Source organism: Anomaloglossus baeobatrachus, chromosome 1 (assembly GCF_048569485.1).
Source record: "Anomaloglossus baeobatrachus isolate aAnoBae1 chromosome 1, aAnoBae1.hap1, whole genome shotgun sequence".
Lineage (NCBI taxonomy): Eukaryota > Metazoa > Chordata > Amphibia > Anura > Aromobatidae > Anomaloglossus > Anomaloglossus baeobatrachus.
Window position 1 is genome coordinate 285867971 of NC_134353.1, and position 20555 is coordinate 285888525.

Genomic DNA, 20555 nt, shown 5'->3' on the forward strand with positions numbered 1-20555 from the left:
TGGGGAAACCCATGGTTATTTGCCCCCCACCCTAAAAATAGCAGCCTGCCAATGCACCTAGGCAATAGAGATTAGCCAGGTAAAGTGCCAGAATTGTCGTATCTAATTTATGTGACAACTCTGGGGTGGCTGCTGGTTGCTATTCTTAGGCTAAGGGGGTTCCAATAACTATGGGCCTACCCAGCCTCAGAATACCTGCCCCCAGCTATCCACTTTATCTTGGCTAGGTATCAAATTTCAGGGGGACCACACGCCGTTTTTTTTAAATTATTTATTTAAATAATTATAAAAATGTCACATGAAGTCCCTCATATTTTGATACACAGCAAAGATAACGCGCATGGCTGGGGCTGCAGCCTGTAGCTGTCTGCTTTATCTATGATGGGTATCAATATATGGGGGACCCTACATCATTTTTTTCAATTATTTATTTTTACACTCCACAACCAATCCCAGACACCGGCATGCTGGCAGTCTGACTGCAACCAATCATAGACACTGTCAAAGAGGGTAGATGGGGGAAGAAGTAAATAAGCATGAGGGTTAATGAACAGACCTGGAAGCAGTGGGACAGATCCATGGGAAACTCAATTACTATAATTCTCCTACTTTAATATTTTTGCTTCTTTTTTAACTATCTTTAATTTCTATCTGCGTGTCCGAAACCGAACAGGAACTGGGCATAAAGTAAAAAGTCTGTGTTTGGGGTTCAGCATTGGACACAAAGTGTCCGGTTTGGACTCTTTACAATTTGTGTTCTCTCATCCTTAATCTTTACACTTAAAGGTATTCCATATAAATTCCACAACAGTCAAGGCATGAAAAGGGTTCATTTCTCTGTGCACATGGTAAATGAATGGGCCCTAAATCCATCTGAATGAAATGTGGAGCAATTGGTAGCAGAACATATACTATTTATTAAAGGTTTGTTTTTTACTTAATTGCATGTAAATGTCATGATAACTATGGGATAGTGGGGAAACGGGGCTCCTAAGCTGACCCTCAAGATAGGGGACCCTATGCTATCCCTAAACTCGGGAATACTCCTAATGGTGGAGAGGCCTGATTCTCCTTTCTGGCCTTCCTACTCACCAACCCTGATCTTATTCTCTCTACCCCTTTGCCTAGGGATGGATGGGATAGGAGTGAGTTATAAACCATAGAAATCAACAGACAGGGTAAACCAAAACTTTGTTACTCAGCACACACAGAGGTATAAGACAATAAGAGACTAGAAGAAAAACAAAAGCAAGAAGGAAGTACAAAACAAAAGAGGTATAATCCACACCCGCACCAAGCAAAAGCAACATTTTCACCAGGAAGTCTGGGACACAAAAGCTCACTGACCAACATGGAATAACCTATAACTGGCATGGGTAGAAGATTTCATCCAGCATAAATGGGAGACGAGGGGAGCAGATGTGATTGGCTTCCCCACCACATGTGATCACAGGAGCCTAACAAGCTGACCAGCAGAGATTTACTCTTGCTAGCCTGCCTATGAATCAGCACACAGGAGGTTGACCCCTATGTCTGCCTGTGTTGATCCCAGACACCAGAGAAACCATCGGGCGGAGTGTCAGAATCTGCAATCTGAACAGAGAACAATGCCACCATGACAGTCAGCGAAGTTTCTGCAAAACTCGGTGTGACAGTAATTGGGTCTAAAGAAACATTTTTGCAGTTGGGTTTTATTAAAACTTTTGCACCATTTACCTTCCATAGCCTCTGTCTTTTGCTGGTTGCTGAATGAGTTAACTGAAAATCCATCAACCATTTATGACAGTATGACAAGGAATTTGTAAATCTTATCTTTATCTGACTTTCTCTTAGCTTAAAGAGTAGCATCTAGTGATGAGCGAGTATGCTTGTTACTACTCGGTACTCGCACGAGTATCACTGTACTCGGGCTACTCGGCGGGTACCGAGTAATTTCGCGATACTCGTGCTGTACTCGTAGTCTTCATCCCTGCATGTTGGCGCTCTTTTGAGAGCCAGCCCTCATGCAGGGATTGGCTGGCAGACCACTGCAATGCCACAGTCCTGTTAGTTGTGGAATTGCAGTGATTGGCCGGCCCGCACAGCGTGACCGAGCCTTTATACCGGCGGGCGCGCTGTGCTCTGCACACAGCCATCTCATATTCCCTGCTTTCCCCGCCCACAGACGCCTATGATTGGTTGCAGTGAGACACACCCCCACGCTGAGTGACAGGTGTCTCACTGCACCCAATCACAACAGCCGGTGGGTGTGTCTATACTGTGCAGTAAAATAAATAAATAAATAATTAAAAAAATCGGCGTGCAGTCCCCCCAATTTTAATACCAGCCAGATAAAGCCATACAGCTGAAGGCTGGTATTCTCAGGATGGGGAGCCCCACGTTATGGGGAGCCCCCCAGCCTAACAATATCAGTCAGCAGCCGCCCAGAATTGCCGCATACATTAGATGCGACAGTTCTGGGACTGTACCCGGCTCTTCCTGATTTACCCTAGTGCGTTGGCAAATCGGGGTAATAAGGAGTTAATGGCAGCCCATAGCTGCCACTAAATCCTAGATTAATCATGTAAGGCGTCTCCCCGAGATTCCTTCCATGATTAATCTGTAAATTACAGTTAAAAAACACACACACACGAAAAATCCTTTATTAGAAATAAAAAACAATAACAATGTCCCTCATCACCAATTTATTAACCGCGACAAACCCTCCATGTCCGGCGTACTCCACAGTCCTCCAGCGTCGCATCCAGCTGTGCTGCATGAAGGTGACAGGAGCTGCAGAATACACCGCCGTTCCTGTCAGCTTCACACAGCAACTGAAGACAGCCGCGCGATCAGCTGAGCTGTCACTGAGGTTACCTGGATCCAGCGGTGGATGCAGCGGTGGCCGCGGGTAACCTCAGTGACAGCTCAGCTGATCGTGCTACTCACCGCCGCACCGGTCAGCTCCATGCAGCAACTGAGGTGAGTATAGCGATCAGCTGAGCTGTCACTGAGGTTAATCGCGGCCACCGCTGGATCCAGCGGTGGCCGTGAGTTACCTGACTGACAGCAGCTGATCGCGCTACTCACCTCAGTTGCTATCAGAAAGACGCTCCAAAGAGCACAACGTATTTGTAAGTGGGGATAATATGGTAAAAGCCCCCACAATTGGCACAAACTCAAAAGCATGATACATATACAAGAGAACCAAGAGTTTTTGTGTGCAAAAAGTAAGCAAATTTTATTAGATTTGACTTTTGAGTGATAAATGCTTCAAGGGGTCTTCCCCATGCTGTTGCCATGTCATTTGAGCACTCTTCTGAGACTTTTGTGACATTTTTAGGGCTTCTACATGCTGCCGGGGGTCATTTCAGAAAACTACTCAGGTCTCCCATAGGATAACATTGGGCTCGGTGCTCGGGCCGAGTACACGAGTATCTTGGGATGCTCGGCCCGAGCCTCGAGCACCCAAGCTTTTTGGTACTCGCTCATCACTAGTAGCATCGCTTAAAATTCTTTTTCTTAAATCAATATTACACATGAAAACAAGCAACTTTGTAATATGTTATAAGAGAAATCTTTTTTCTCTGCCAAAATGAATCAGTCAGTATCAAAATCCTCAATTTTTATGTAAAATCTGTATTCAGTGAAGACTTTCCCATTACTGAGATAGGAGATGAGAACTGCTACAAGATTCTATCTACAGTGCTTGCCAAAAGTATTGGCACCCCTGCAATTCTGTCAGATAATACTCAGTTTCTTGAAAATGATTGCAGTCACAAATTCTTTGGTATTAGTATCTTCATTTATTTTGCTTGCAATGAAAAAAACACAAAAGAGAATGAAACAAAAATCAAATCATTGATCATTTCACACAAAACTCCAAAAATGGGCCAGACAAAAGTATTGGCACCATTAGCCTAATACTTGGTTGCGCAACCTTTAGCCAAAATAACTGCGAACAACCGCTTCCGGTAACCATCAATGAGTTTCTTACAATGCTCTGCTGGAATTTTAGATTATTCTTCTTTGGCAAACTGCTCCAGGTCCCTGAGATTTGAAGGGTGCCTTCTCCAAACTGCCATTTTGAGATCTCTCCACAGGTGTTCTATGGGATTCAGGTCTGGACTCATTGCTGGCCACTTTAGCAGTCTCCAGTGCTTTCTATAAAACCATTTTCTAGTACTTTTTGAAGTGTGTTTTGGCTCATTGCCCTGCTGGAAGACCCATGACCTCTGAGGAAGACCCAGCTTTCTCACATTATGCTGCAAAATTTGTTGGTAGTCTTCAGACTTCATAATGCCATGCACACGGTCAAGCAGTCCAGTGCCAGAGGCAGCAAAGCAAACCCAAAACATCAGGGAACCTCCGCCATGTTTGACTGTAGGGACCGTGTTCTTTTCTTTGAATGCCTCTTTTTTTTTTCCTGTAAACTCTATATTGATGGCTTTTCCCAAAAAGCTCTACTTTTGTCTCATCTGACCAGAGTACATTCTTCCAAAATGTTTTAGGCTTTCTCAGGTACGTTTTGGCAAACTCCAGCCTGGCTTTTTTATGTCTCGGGGTAAGAAGTGGGGTCTTCCTGGGTATCCTACCATACAGTCCCTTTTCATTCAGACGCCGATGGATAGTACGGGTTGACACTGTTGTACCCTCGGACTGCAGGGCAGCTTGAACTTGTTTGGATGTTAGTCGAGGTTCTTTATCCATCATCAGCACAATCTTGCATTGAAATCTCTCGTCAATTTTTCTTTTCCTTCCACATCTAGGGAGGTTAGCCACAGTGCCATGGGCTTTAAACGTCTTGATGACACTGCGCACCGTAGACACAGGAACTTTCAGGTCTTTGGAGATGGACTTGTAGCCTTGAGATTGCTCATGCTTCCTCACAATTTGGATTCTCAAGTCCTCAGACAGTTCTTTGGTCTTCTTTCTTTTCTCCATGCTCAATGTGGTACACACAAGGACACAGGACACAGGACAGAGGTTGAGTCAACTTTAATCCATGTCAACTGGCTGCAAGTGTGATTTAGTTATTGCCTACACCTGTTAGGTGCCACAGGTAAGTTACAGGAGCTGTTAATTACACAAATTAGAGAAGCATCACATGATTTTTCAAACAGTACCAATACGTTTGTCCACCCCCTTGTTTATGTTTGGTGTGGAATTTATATCCAATTTGGCTTTATGACAATTTTTTTTTTTTCATTGAAGACAAATTAAATGAAGATAATAATACCAAAGAATTTGTGATTGCAATCATTTTCAAGAAGAAACTGAGTATTATCTGACAGAATTGCAGGGGTGCCAATACTTTTGGCCAGCACTGTAGCTAGAAGGGAGAGGAGCTCTGCCTCTAGCGCCTTCCTCCTCTGGTCTACATAAAAATGTATCCATCTCCTATCTTTATTAAGGGAAAGTCCTCAGTGAATTCTGGTTTTATCTCACATTTGAGAATTTTGATAATGACTTATAAACAGAGAAAGAAGCAGATTTCTATGATAATATATATTACAGAGTTGCTTATTTTCACATGTACTATTGATTTATGAAACAAAAATGAAAATGATGGTTACGCTTTAAGGTTGGGGGTCACACTGGTGTATAAGATCTGATGCGAGAGCATCAGCGACAATATGTTAATGACACTTGGGTCAGACTCTGCTGTGAGCGTGAGCCAAGTGTCATTATACTGTGCTCTGATTCTCTTGCTTTCAAGATTCGGATCACAAGTGAGGAGAATTAGGAGAGATAAATGTTTCCATCTTCTCCATTGTCTGTCTCTGCATTTATCAGTCTGCACTCGGATGACACCAGTGCAGTCCAATGTTTCACACACATACATAGTATGGGTTCAAATGAACCAATATGAGCTGCCAATTGCGATCAGCATAAGAAAAAAATTGCAGATCTGCTCTGCCTCATTGACTAACATCGGTCCGAGAGCAATGTGAGATTTTCTCACATTTCACTGGTCCGATTTAAATGCTAATGTGGGCAAGCAGTAATTATGGCTGCAGACGACATCAAGATTGAATGTGTAGGGATATGACTGCAGACCACATCAAAGTTGAATGTGTAGCAAAACTAAGAGCAATGTACAGTAGAAGCAAACAACAATACCCAATTTTTTAAGAAAACCCAAGGGCAAAAATTTGTTTTCACCCAAAATATATACATTTAAGAAAAAAAATTGTCCCAACCCCTTTAATATAATTGAATTTAAGTGGACTAATATTAATGCTTTATGAACAATAGACTAATATTTCAATATATTGTACCTGGGGGACAGCATTTTATATATAACAAAGAGAATGAGAGGCAGAGGGAAATGAAACTTATTTGGGGATGATGTTTCTATATAATAAAGAGAAGAGATGCTGTTAGTCTGTGTCATGTAAGAAGCTTGATATGGTGATTTCATGGTATACTCCTTGTTTTATGGATTTCTAGGTTCCCTCCACTTGTGTTTCTACAAAGATATCGAACAGAATTGGTGAATGAACTGGAATATTACATCGCCTCTATTCTCGATCGGTCTCTACAGAAACAGTTACTCTCAAGGGATGATTATGAAGAAGTAACCTATGAAGGGGGGCCCAGAAAACAAGTGAGAAAATTATTAGATATAATATATTGTCTCGGAGAAAAAAATGCTTCATTATTTTGTGAACTCTTTCAAGAAGTCAAAACATCTGGTAAGCCAATAATCAATACAAGTGGTGAGTATTATTTTTTTTAAATTAAAAATGTAAAAATAGACAAATACCGTATTTAGAAAAAGATTCTTTGTTTCTACATTTATGATTGACTCACATGGGCCACATAATGGTAACATTCACCTATTTTTCTATGTCAATCATTAACTGGAAGCTATCATCAGAAAATGACTTATTTTTTAAAGGTATCTGTCACCAGGTTTTTGTCACCTAATCTGAGAGCAGCATAATGTAGGGGCAGAGATCCTGATTCCAGCGATATGTCACTTTTTGGGCAGCTTAGTGTAATTTTGATAATCTACTGCTGATTAATCAGTGATTTATCATTAGAGGGCTACTTGGTGTGCTGCCGGGTAGTCCAGCATATTCATGAGCTCTGTATATGTAGCGCCCCTGAGACTCCTCGCTACAGGGTATATCATTATATCCTCCACAGGCAGGGAGAGGCTGGCCCGGTAAGTTTAGACACACCTCACACCACCATACAGCAGGGAGAAGCAGTCACTAGGAAAGGGTTAACAATGTTTCTACAAACACAGTCAGGAAGTGACTTAGCTAGTTCCTAGCAGACCCAGGTTGCCATAGCAACTTCCAAAAGTGGGGGCATGAGCAGTTAGGAGTAGAGACACTTTTAGCCAAGGAGAACAAGCTTGGACACGAGACAGAGCAGATGCGCGGTGTGTAGCTCCCTGAAGGGAGGCTGTCAGGTCTTCAGGGAGGCAGAGCAGAGTTGTCTGGATGTAACACCAAACAGACAGCACAACTAAGCTGGGGCCAGTAACACCTAGAGAGACGGGACCCGGTACTTGTAATCGTGGACCAGAAGAGAGTAGTCGCCAGAGCATGGGACTGAGTACAAGAGAGGTACAGAGCCCTAGTTCTGGGGGCAGCAGCAGAGAGGGAGCCTGGGGAATGGGATAGAGGTCTGACCTACAAGAGGCCCAGGCTGCCAGCCATATGGCCCAGGACCTGGGGAGAGTACAGAGCTGTGCATGGAGGAGAAAGGTCACAGACTACCAAACCAGATCCAGCCTCTAACCTGCCTGGGAATGACTGGAGTCTCTGATGGCGAGGACCAGCATCCGGGGTGTGATACCAACTGAGCCAGTAAGTAAAGTGACTGGAACCCACATCTGGTGACTCTGTGAGTAACTGCCGCTGCCCTGCACTCTGGTGCTCCTGTGGACTGCCACCCCCGTTCTCACCAACCTCCCGGGGTACCCCGCTCCACCCAAGGGGAGTGATAACATCTTGGCTGCACCTAACATCTGCCCCGGAGAGAGACTGTGCAGTGGCGGTTAATTCCTGGCCGCATATAGCGGGTGGCACTGCGAAGCATCCCCATTCCCCATCCAGTACTGCCCCTGGGAGAGGACTAGTCGGAGGAAGGGTCGGCGGCGGAGGAGGCTGGGACCTCAGTCGCCGCTACAACCGGTGATACTCTTCCCAGGGGCCCATCACTCTCTTTCCATCCCCATCTTCTTGTTGTTTGTTTTTCATGTAGCCGACAGGGTCACGGAACTGGGTCAGGTCAGTCACAGCTACCAAAAGGAACCACTGGCCCGGTGACGAGTACCCTAGGGCCCCATGGTACGCTACATCTAACTGTTAGAGGTGCAGCAGAGAAAACATTGATTTTATCAAAATGACAGCAAACAGCTCAGAAAGTGACACATCGCTGAAATCAAGGTCTCTGTCTCTACAATACGATGCTCTCGGATGAGGTAGCAAAAACCTGGTGACATAATCCCTTTAAATCTGGATTTTGTGTACTTTTTTCCCTATCACAATCTTTATTCATCCCTTCCCGACCTCTGAGATAAGTTTACGTCACGGTCAGATCCTAACCTATGATGTAAACCTACACTCACCGTGGCTTCAGCCATAATGATCAAAGGAAGGTGCCTGCTGCGTCTGAAGGCAGGACACCTACTCTCATCACCAAACCTCCTCTGTAGCTATGATTACTGTGATTGGCTGTTGAACTCTGAGCAGCCAGTCACAGTGATTCCAATGTATCCATTATGGGAAAGTCCTCATTGAATTCAGATTTTATCTCAGATTTGAGAATTTTGATGATGTCTGATCAATTCTGGCAGAGAAAGAAGCAGATTTCTTTGATAAGATATATTACAAAGCTGCTTATTTTCCTATGTTATTAATGTATTAAATAAACATTAAAACTATGGTTACTCTTTAACGTCTCCTGGCATTGTAGAGGAATGAAAAGCTAGCTGAGAAGTTTCCCTTTGGTTTCCTGAAGAAGTAGATCTTGTAAAGGGCATATAGAAGGGGACACTATTTTAAGGCATTGACTTCAGTGAACAAACAATTTAAAATAACTGGAGAGTTGGAACTTTAGAAAAGTAATTTTCTGACCTCTTTAATATTTGTATTAGAAAAGTAAATCGGAAAATTAACAACAAATTCTTTCTTTTCAGAATATTCTAAATTTATAGAGAAACACAAAAAGGTCTTGGTACGTAGAAGTGACTGCATTAACTTTTACAACTGTATGCATGGAAAAAAATTCTACTTTTCTGATTATTTTGTGAATCTTCTACTTGTGAATGGACACTACAGCTTGGAAATAAAGAAAAATGAGCTACTGACATTTGGCCAACAACGAATTCACCTTCAAAACAAGAAGGAAGACAAGTGTCAGCTAAAAATTCACCAGCTTTTTGATAATATAAATGAAAGAAGGACACCAAAGAAAATCCTCGTGAGTGGGGTAGCAGGAATTGGGAAAACTGTTTTTGTTCAAAAACTCTTGTTGGATTTTTCGAATGCTTTGGAATATCAAAATTTTGACTTTGTGCTGAACTTCACTTTCAGAGATCTCAACTTAATTAATACGCCAATCACTTTGAGGGAAGTAATATGTAAAAAACATGGACATTTGTCACAAATGTTAAATGATGTTTTCAAAAACAGCCAGAACCTTTTAGTGATCTTGGATGGATTCGATGAGTTCAAGTCCTATAACCAACTGGACTTTGAGCAGTATGTGTTTGATCCAGACGAAAAAGCAGAAATACCTCAGCTAATTGGCAGCTTAATAAAAGGAGAACTTCTTACAGATGCTACGGTTTTACTCACGAGCAGGCCAACAGTCATAAATCACATACCTGTTGAGTGTATAGAACGTTTTGTGATAATTACTGGATTCTCTGTTACTGAAATTGAAGAATACTTCCAAAAATTTTTTGAAAACAAGCAAGTAGGTAGTGAACACTTCATGGTGGTGAAGGAAAACCACTTTCTATTCACACTATGTTACATCCCAGCTTTTTGCTGGATAGTTTGTAGTGTTCTGAAGGGAATTCCAAATCTTCACATTGAGCGTCCAAAAACAATGACTGACATTTACTGCCATTACCTCCTAGTTTTATTGAAACATCATTCACGTGAAGTCTACAGCTCTAAAGATGGAGCTGTATTACGTGGGATTCTTGGTTTAGGCCAGATTGCCTATCAATCACTCCTGAAACATGAAACTTTATTTTATGAGAAAGACCTTGAAATGTTTCATAAACTTCCCAAAGACATTGTAAACAGTTTTCTTGATACCACATGTGTACAGGAGCTAGGTTATATGGAAAATGTGTTTTCATTTACCCATTTTACCATACAGGAATTTTTTGCAGCTTTTTATTACGCTTTTGAAGAGAATATTACGGAAGACATTATGGATATCGGTGTACAGAAACATCTAGGCATTGGATCTGGATATTTGGATTTGTTTCTTAGGTTTCTTTCAGGATTGCTATCAGTGCGAAATCAAGGTATTCTTTCAAAACATCTGAATGTTGGTGAAAGCAAAAAGTCTGAAATCTACACATCATGGTTAGTGAAGGCAATTGTTGAGCACTGTGAGTCCGGCTGCTACATTCTACATCTACTTCATTGTTTGTTTGAGCAGCAGTTGAGTAGCTTAGCCGGTAGAATAACACCATCAGTGGTACGTATTAACCTGAGCGATAATGTTTTCTCACCCATCGACTTTGATGTATTGGCGTACTTCCTGGACCTTATTCCCATGGATATTGATGAACTTGACTTCACAGCTTCTCATGTAGATGCAGGCTACTTGAAAAAGTTGCAGCCCTATCTTCATCGGTGTAAGAAATTATGGTAAGTAGATGACTTTCCATTTACTTTAAATCAAGAGTACACAGCTGTGGATTGAAGACTGCATATAGCATACCATTCGACATGCTCCCCAGAATTTTTTTCTGTGTGTGGCATCAGCATTGATAGACAAATGAACAGCATAGCAATTCCTTGGTTCCCATTATATTGGGAGAAAATGGGCTCTTAATCCATGTTTGGCACTCAAAAAAGAGTTAGCGGTTGCAATCTATGCATGGGAGTTGTGAAATGCTAAAATGTTACTGTATCACCTCCTCTGATGTCAGTGGTGTAATGTGAACCTTGTGGCCACCAGCAAAAAAGTAATGGAGACCAGGGCCGATCCACATGACTCTACTATGATGTTCGAGAATGTTATTGCAGACTCAACAACTACACTGAGATTGTGCAGCTACAGGAATAGTAAACTTGTTGTCAGATATGGTGAACGCCAAATAGAAAGGGGAGAGATGGTTCATAACCATCTCTGAGTTCCTCTCATGGTATATACAAGCATGTAAGCACTCTGTGTATACGGATTAGGAAGCATTATGTAAGGGCCAGGTGGACGGGCAGACCCAGGAGGTGGATCCACTGGGCCGAACTCCTTGATGAAGGCAAGGGGTCCGGTAGCCGGAGCACTACGGGTAGCAGGACAGTCCGTGTACAAGAGTAGAATGCAGAAGTCCCTGGGACCACGGAGTCACTGATGGTAGTCCGGGTGACGGAGCTCAGGTTCGGAGGCCGAGATGTTGTCAGGCGGAGTCCGGAACCGATGGAGCGTGAGGACGGGTCACCACAGGGATCAGGGATGGTACGGACTGACAGGATGGCAGATAGTCAGCGTTCGGGAATCAGCAGGACCGGATGGCGAGGCAGGATCGGCTCTAGAAGAGAGAGAGGTGAGTATATCACAGGGACAAGGAGACCTGACTCCTAGCTTGGGAAACATGAAGAACAGGCCCCGCCCACTTGGACACTAAACCCCTTTATACCCTGTACCTGTGTGCTCAATTTCCTGTCAGTGGACGCTGGCCCTTTAAGAAAGGGTCAATGACCGCGCGCGCGCCCTAATGCGCATGCGCGCGGCCCGGGTGCCAGAAGCCAGGGCAGGGAGCGGTGAGCAGGAAGCAGGAGAGCCGGGCTGGGGCTGAGTAGCCGACGGGCGCCGGGAGCGGGGACCGGGCCGCCTGGAGACCGCAGGCAATGGAGGCTGGAGACCGGGGAGAGAAGCAGGGAAGCCGGGGAGTGTGGCAGGTGAGCCGGGGAGCAGAGCAGGGGACCCGGAGAGCGTGACACATTACCAATGCTTTCTCCTCCTAACCAGCAATCACATGATCACTGGATGTTGGGAGGGAGCAGGAGCTGCTGGGTTTTGTCAGACCCTGATGAGCTCTGCATTGCAGGTATGAGGCTGAAATAGACCTGTAGTAAAATAATACATATTGCCATATTGTATGCCAGCTGCAGTTAAAGGAAAAATCAGCAATATTAACTTATTTGAATATTAAAATGCCCTTCAAAGGTCTAAATAAATGAAACAAAAAAACTACTGCCAGTCCGAACCCCTTTTTCTAGTCCTACCCAATCACAGTCTCTTTAAACAACTGATCAGTCAACTGAATTAATATTGATGGCTAATACTAAAGCTGGTGTCACACTAAACGACAGCGACAACGACGTCGCTGTTACGTCACCATTTTCGGTGACGTAACAGCGACCTTGTAAGTCGCTGTTATGATCGCTGCTTAGCTGTCAAACACAGCAGAAGCAGCGATCATAAGGTCGCTGTGCTACATGTTCAGAGAGCAGGGAGCCGCGCTTAGCGCTGGCTCCTTGCTCTCCTGCAGCACACATCGGGTTAATTAACCCGATGTGTGCTGCAGCTACATGTCACAGTTCAGAGAGCAGGGAGTCGCGCTTAGCGCTGGCTCCTTGCTCTCCTGCAGCACACATCGGGTTAATTAACCCGATGTGTGCTGCAGCTACATGTCACAGTGCAGAGAGCAGGGAGCCGCGCGCACTGCTTAGCGCTGGCTCCTTGCTCTCCTTGCTACAGTATACATCGGGTTAATTACCCGATGCATACTGCAGCCACATGTCACAGTGCAGGAGCCGGCGCTGGCAGCAAGAGCGGAGGCTGGTAACCAGCGTAAACATCGGGTAACCAGGGAAAGGTCTTCCCTTGGTTACCCGATGTTTACGCTGGTTACAGCTTACCGCAGCTGCCAGTGCCGGCTCCTGATCGCTTCATTTCGTCGCTCTCTCGCTGTCACACACAGCGATGTGTGTGTCACAGCGGGAGAGTGACGACCAAAAAATGAAGCTGGACATTCAGCAACGACCGGCGACCTCACAGCAGGGGCCAGGTCGTTGCTGGATGTCACACACAGCGACAGCGACGGGACGTCGCTGCAACGTCACAGAAAATGGTGACGTAGCAGCGACGTCGTTGTCGTCGTCGTTATGTGTGACACCAGCTTAAGGGGCACTTTGCACACTGCGACATCGCAGGTGCGATGTTGGTGGGGTCAAATTGAAAATGACGCACTTCCGGCATCGCATGCGACATCGCAGTGTGTAAAGGCTGGATGATACGATTAACGAGCGCAAAAGCGTCGTAATCGTATCATCGGTACAGCGTCGGCGTAATCCATAATTACGCTGACGCAATGGTCCGATGTTGTTCCTCGCTCCTGCGGCAGCACACATTACATCCTGCTCATCTCCGCCCCTCCGCTCTGATTGGCCGCCTGCCGTGTGACGTCGCAGTGACGCCGCACGACCCGCCCCCTTAACAAGGAGGCGGGTCGCCGGCCACAGGGACGTCACACGGCAGGTGAGTGTGTGTGTGAAGCTGGCATAGCGATAACTTTCGCTACGCCAGCTATCACCACATATCGCTGCTGCGACGGGGGCGGGCACTATCGCACTCGGCATCGCAGCATCGGCCTGCGATGTCGTAGTGTGCAAAGCCCGCCTAAGAATAATCTATCAATTATTCATTTCAGCCACACACATTAAAATATTATTGACTGAACCCGTCAATTTTAGTACAATAGACCAATCATTTAATGTGTATGTTGGAGATAGAAGAATTGGATATGTTGAATCTCAATGACAGATCTATGTGATCACAAGTTAAGCCGAGTGTGCATGGGTATGGGGAGTAGATCAGTGGATTGGACCAAAATGTTCGGCCAGCAGCTATTTGATGTGTATGTGCTACCAACAGAGAAGCAATACTTTCAGGAGTGGAAAAGCATACAATGTGAGAAAATAGGAATGTGCCTGTTTGATCATTAACCTAGGAAGGGAAACTGCACCCTCTCTAGCTACCTGTTCTCAGGTTACTTTACAGGCTTTGACATACTGTTCTACTTTTATTTGTCTTCAAATAGACTTAATATTGTTGAGAAGCAAATCAACCAAAATTTCAGTTCCAAGAACAATACAGTTAGGTCCAGAAATATTTGGACAGTGACACAATTTTCGCGAATTGGGCTCTGCATGCCACCACATTGGATTTGAAATGAAACCTCTACAACAGAATTCAAGTGCAGATTGTAACGTTTAATTTGAAGGTTTGAACAAAAATATCTGATAGAAATTGTAGGAATTGTACACATTTCTTTACAAACACTCCACATTTTAGGAGGTCAAAAGTAATTGGACAAATAAACCAAACCCAAACAAAATATTTTTATTTTCAATATTTTGTTGCGAATCCTTTGGAGGCAATCACTGCCTTAAGTCTGGAACCCATGGACATCACCAAACGCTGGGTTTCCTCCTTCTTAATGCTTTGCCAGGTCTTTACAGCCGCAGCCTTCAGGTCTTGCTTGTTTGTGGGTCTTTCCGTCTTAAGTCTGGATTTGAGCAAGTGAAATGCATGCTCAATTGGGTTAAGATCTGGTGATTTAATAAGCGAATATGTCTGGCTCACAATGATGAAAGTAGGTGCCCAGAAAAAATCGTAGACAATCAATATAGTAATAATTCTGGCACACTGAAAAAATTCATGACATGTGGAACAATTCTTTGAATGCTAAATCAGTTTATTCGTGCACAAAGTTGACGATAATTCATCCAACGTTTCGACCGTACAGTAATGGTCGTTATCAAGGATCAATTTATCTATAATTACAGGAAATATGTACAGAAAAAAAGAAATTAATACAAGGTATAACATCGATTGATGTGATTTCATACACAACATGCATCATAAATCTAGTCATGTACTGCACATAATAAACATGAGGATATGCAAAAAAAGGGAAAATTACATAAGATATACAGAAACCTATCCGGCTGAGAAAATGCATAATGATAATAATACGAGTACAGCAAGCACCCACCTCTATCAACAATGCGAGGGTACACGTTCAAAGATAAATGGTCATCGCCAATAAGTATAATGGGATCAAAAAAATGTGATCCTAAGTATAAAATACAAAAGAAAACCACGTGAAACAGTCATCAAGGGACAATATCTTTTCGTTACATAACGTATCCACAAGCTGGTTACAAAAATTATGTATGTACCTCATGTATATGTCAGTCGACAATGAAAAGGCTGGTAATGACCACAGGACTTGGAATGACATGTATCAAAGGTTGTTTCTAAATGAAAATCAATGATAACATTATAATTAGGGTGTGCAAAGAAAGCATAAAATAGTTTTGACTAAGAGAAGCACACTACCTGGATTAATGGACAGTGACCATAGAAGCAACCGTTTGGATTATTCTGAGTCCCTCACTGAGAGATTCTCAGTTGCCTCCAACAAGCTAAATGGTAAAGATGAGAGATATGCCAGAACAGGAACATATATGAGATTGTAACATCAGTATAAGATACAATGAGCAAGGGGTATTAAGGATGAAATCTCCATATTACCTTATTTCAGCGTTATTAGACATGAGATATTAGGTACTATTTTCATAGGGAAAAAGGTGCGCATGTCCCTTTAAATTCTGTGAAAGACCATATAAAGAGTGTAACTCAATGTACAGGAAGTGTAGGTAGAAGAGCACTAGTGGAGACACATACCTGAGGTATATGAAACAACATGCAACAAGTTCCCAGTTGGAGTAAGGGGGAGAAAATCTGGGAGAAAGCATAGATCGGAATCAGTGGGAATATTATAAAGTGCCAATCAAAGTGAACCGTAGTTTAACACATACCTGTAAGGTGCTGGCATTGGGTATAGGCCCCTGGACAGTGCGCAACATACCATGGCAGGGCAGCCTTATATAGTGCATACTGGTCAGCACCATCAGTCCCACTTCCTAGAAGTGGAACGCAGCGTGCCGCCCGTGGAGCGCACGCCGCGCATGCGCAGTACCATCACCAGCGCCGCGCATGCGCAGGGGGCGGACCATCGGGCAGCAAACAGAGGAGATGGTGGGAGGGCGTGGAAACTTAAAGGGGCGTGTGTATGACATAATCGGTGTGGATGAACAGTGAACAGGCCTGTGAATTGCATGCAGCTCGAGCGCTGCGCCTGGCTATTAGCACAACGCTCGAGCCGGGCACAGAACACAGGTCATAGTGTATGGCTTATATCAGTGTAAGGGAAAAAGGTATACAATGCCTATAAAGTGCCGGGTGACATGATTACCAGGTGAGGGAATAACGATGCTGGTGCCTCTATTTTTTCCTCTTGTTTTTAGGCTCCCTCCACCTGATCCCTCACCCTCTGGCACCAGCATCGTTATTCCCTCACCTGGTAATCATGTCACCCGGCACTTTATAGGCATTGTATACCTTTTTCCCTTACACTGATATAAGCCATACACTATGACCTGTGTTCTGTGCCCGGCTCGAGCGTTGTGCTAATAGCCAGGCGCAGCGCTCGAGCTGCATGCAATTCACAGGCCTGTTCACTGTTCATCCACACCGATTATGTCATACACACGCCCCTTTAGGTTTCCACGCCCTCCCACCATCTCCTCTGTTTGCTGCCCGATGGTCCGCCCCCTGCGCATGCGCGGCGCTGGTGACGGTACTGCGCATGCGCGGCGTGCGCTCCACGGGCGGCACGCTGCGTTCCACTTCTAGGAAGTGGGACTGATGGTGTTGACCAGTATGCACTATATAAGGCTGCCCTGCCATGGTATGTTGCGCACTGTCCAGGGGCCTATACCCAATGCCAGCACCTTACAGGTATGTGTTATACTACGGTTCACTTTGATTGGCACTTTATAATATTTCCACTGATTCCGATCTATGCTTTCTCCCAGATTTTCTCCCCCTTACTCCAACTGGGAACTTGTTGCATGTTGTTTCATATACCTCAGGTATGTGTCTCCACTAGTGCTCTTCTACCTACACTTCCTGTACATTGAGTTACACTCTTTATATAGTCTTTCACAGAATTTAAAGGGACATGCGCACCTTTTTCCCTATGAAAATAGTACCTAATATCTCATGTCTAATAACGCTGAAATAAGGTAATATGGAGATTTCATCCTTAATACCCCTTGCTCATTGTATCTTATACTGATGTTACAATCTCATATATGTTCCTGTTCTGGCATATCTCTCATCTTTAGCATTTAGCTTGTTGGAGGCAACTGAGAATCTCTCAGTGAGGGACTCAGAATAATCCAAACGGTTGCTTCTATGGTCACTGTCCATTAATCCAGGTAGTGTGCTTCTCTTAGTCAAAACTATTTTATGCTTTCTTTGCACACCCTAATTATAATGTTATCATTGATTTTCATTTAGAAACAACCTTTGATACATGTCATTCCAAGTCCTGTGGTCATTACCACCCTTTTCATTGTCGACTGACATATACATGAGGTACATACATAATTTTTGTAACCAGCTTGTGGATACGTTATGTAACGAAAAGATATTGTCCCTTGATGACTGTTTCACGTGGTTTTCTTTTGTATTTTATACTTAGGATCACATTTTTTTGATCCCATTATACTTATTGGCGATGACCATTTATCTTTGAACGTGTACCCTCGCATTGTTGATATAGGTGGGTGCTTGCTGTACTCGTATTATTATCATTATGCATTTTCTCAGCCGGATAGGTTTCTGTATATCTTATGTAATTTTCCCTTTTTTTGCATATCCTCATGTTTATTATGTGCAGTACATGACTAGATTTATGATGCATGTTGTGTATGAAATCACATCAATCGATGTTATACCTTGTATTAATTTCTTTTTTTCTGTACATATTTCCTGTGATTATAGATAAATTGATCCTTGATAACGACCATTATTGTACGGTCGAAACGTTGGATGAATTATCGTCAACTTTGTGCACGAATAAACTGATTTAGCATTCAAAGAATTGTTCCACATGTCATGAATTTTTTCAGTGTGCCAGAATTATTACTATATTGAAGATCTGGTGATTGCCTTGGCCATTGCAGAATATTCCACTTTTTTGCACTCATGAACTCCTGGGTAGCTTTGGCTGTATGCTTGGGGTCATTGTCCATCTGTACTATGAAGCGCCGTCCGATCAACTTTGCGGCATTTGGCTGAATCTGGGCTGAAAGTATATCCCGGTACACTTCAGAATTCATCCGGCTACTCTTGTCTGCTGTTATGTCATCAATAAACACAAGTGACCCAGTGCCATTGAAAGCCATGCATGCCCATGCCATCACGTTGCCTTCACCATGTTTTACAGAGGATGTGGTGTGCCTTGGATCATGTGCCGTTCCCTTTCTTCTCCAAACTTTTTTCTTCCCATCATTCTGGTACAGGTTGATCTTTGTCTCATCTGTCCATAGAATACTTTTCCAGAACTGAGCTGGCTTCATGAGGTGTTTTTCAGCAAATTTAACTCTGGCCTGTCTATTTTTGGAATTGATGAATGGTTTGCATCTAGATGTGAACCCTTTGTATTTACTTTCATGAAGTCTTCTCTTTACTGTTGACTTAGAGACAGATACACCTACTTCACTAAGAGTGTTCTGGACTTCAGTTGATGTTGTGAACGGGTTCTTCTTCACCAAAGAAAGTATGTGGCGATCATCCACCACTGTTGTCATCTGTGGACGCCCAGGCCTTTTTGAGTTCCCAAGCTCACCAGTCAATTCCTTTTTTCTCAGAATGTACCCGACTGTTGATTTTGCTACTCCAAGCATGTCTGCTATCTCTCTGATGGATTTTTTCTTTTTTTTCAGCCTCAGGATGTTCTGCTTCACCTCAATTGAGAGTTCCTTAGACCGCATGTTGTCTGGTCACAGCAACAGCTTCCAAATGCAAAACCACACACCTGTAACCAACCCCAGACCTTTTAACTACTTCATTGATTACAGATTAACGAGGGAGACGCCTTCAGAGTTAATTGCAGCCCTTAGAGTCCCTTGTCCAATTACTTTTAGTCCCTTGAAAAAGAGGAGGCTATGCATTACAGAGCTATGATTCCTAAACCCTTTCTCCGATTTGGATGTGAAAACTCTCATATTGCAGCTGGGAGTGTGCACTTTCAGCCCATATTATATATATAATTGTATTTCTGAACATGTTTTTGTAAACAGCTAAAATAACAAAACTTGTGTCACTGTCCAAATATTTCTGAACCTAACTGTAACTTTTATGTACTTATGTATGATAACAAAGTGCATGGTTTCAAAAGAAGTGTTTAACATCTGTATTTTGTAACTTGAATTCTTAGGCTTGGGGAAAATAATCTGAATATTGAAGCAATTACAATTCTCTCCAACATTTTAATGTCTCCAGACTGCAAAATGGAACTTTTGGGGTAGGTATAATTGCGTTACATCCCATTTACAAATACAATTATAGAGCTATTAAATGTACATTTCCTGGGGTTTTTATTAGACAAAATTCTGGTATACATTTAGTCATCCTATTGTAATTTTTTTTTTGCAGTTTATGGCTTAAATTTAATGCAATAGAATGTAATTGATGCACCAAAAATATGAGCTGCGGGTTAAGTGGATGTAATTATTAAAAGGAACTGATCAGCACAGTCCATTCAATTTGTAAGGGTGACTGCAAAGAACTGCAGATCAGTTACTATTTTATTAAAGGGGTTTTGCCATAGACAAAGTTAATTTTTTAAAATTAATTTTACTCAATAGATCTTGGAATAATAATAATTTCCACAGTTGGATGTGTTAATAAATTTTTTCCTGTCCTGAGATCTAATATATAAAGCTCAGTGTATGTGTGTATGTATGTGTGTGTGTATGTATGTGTGTGTGTGTGTGTGTATGTGTGTATGTCCGCTAAAGGAATCCGCACCGTCACATTTACAATCATGTAATTTTGCACAGACGCCCCATGTGACCCAGGGAACGTCATAGACTATGTTTTGACAAGAAAAACTAACCCCGCGCTTTACAGTTACTCTCAAAAATCCTGCCTCCATTAATCTGAATGGAGCTGGGAGATACGGGCTATTAATAGCAACTGTCAGTGGTTGCTATAGGAACAAAATAAACTTAGTATAAGACGCTTATGTGTGAGTGAGAGACAGAAAAATACAAACAGACAGACACAGACAGAGACAGACAAGGAAAGAGACAGCTGAGCAAAGAGACAGCCGGGCACAGAGACAGCCTTAGAAAGAGACAGCCTTAGAAAGAGACAGCCCTAGAAAGAGACAGCCCTGGAAAGAGACAGCCCTGGAGAGAGACAGACGGGCAAAGAGACAGACGAGCAAAGAGACAGACCTGGAAAGAGACAGCCCTTGAAAGAGACAGACGGTGAAAGAG

At 43.2% G+C, this 20555-nt stretch overlaps 1 protein-coding gene across 1 annotated transcript in view; it reads left to right on the forward strand.

Moving 5' to 3' along the window:
• The first annotated feature begins 1615 nt into the window (after positions 1 to 1615).
• Positions 1616 to 20555, forward strand: part of LOC142297304 (NACHT, LRR and PYD domains-containing protein 3-like) — a 131510-nt gene continuing 112570 nt past the window's right edge. Inside the window, exons 1-5 of the mRNA XM_075341572.1 lie at positions 1616 to 1654; positions 1961 to 2003; positions 6444 to 6701; positions 9140 to 10835; positions 19490 to 19576. Of these exons, the coding sequence (XP_075197687.1) occupies positions 1616 to 1654; positions 1961 to 2003; positions 6444 to 6701; positions 9140 to 10835; positions 19490 to 19576 (2123 nt within the window). The remainder of the gene's footprint in view (positions 1655 to 1960; positions 2004 to 6443; positions 6702 to 9139; positions 10836 to 19489; positions 19577 to 20555) is intronic.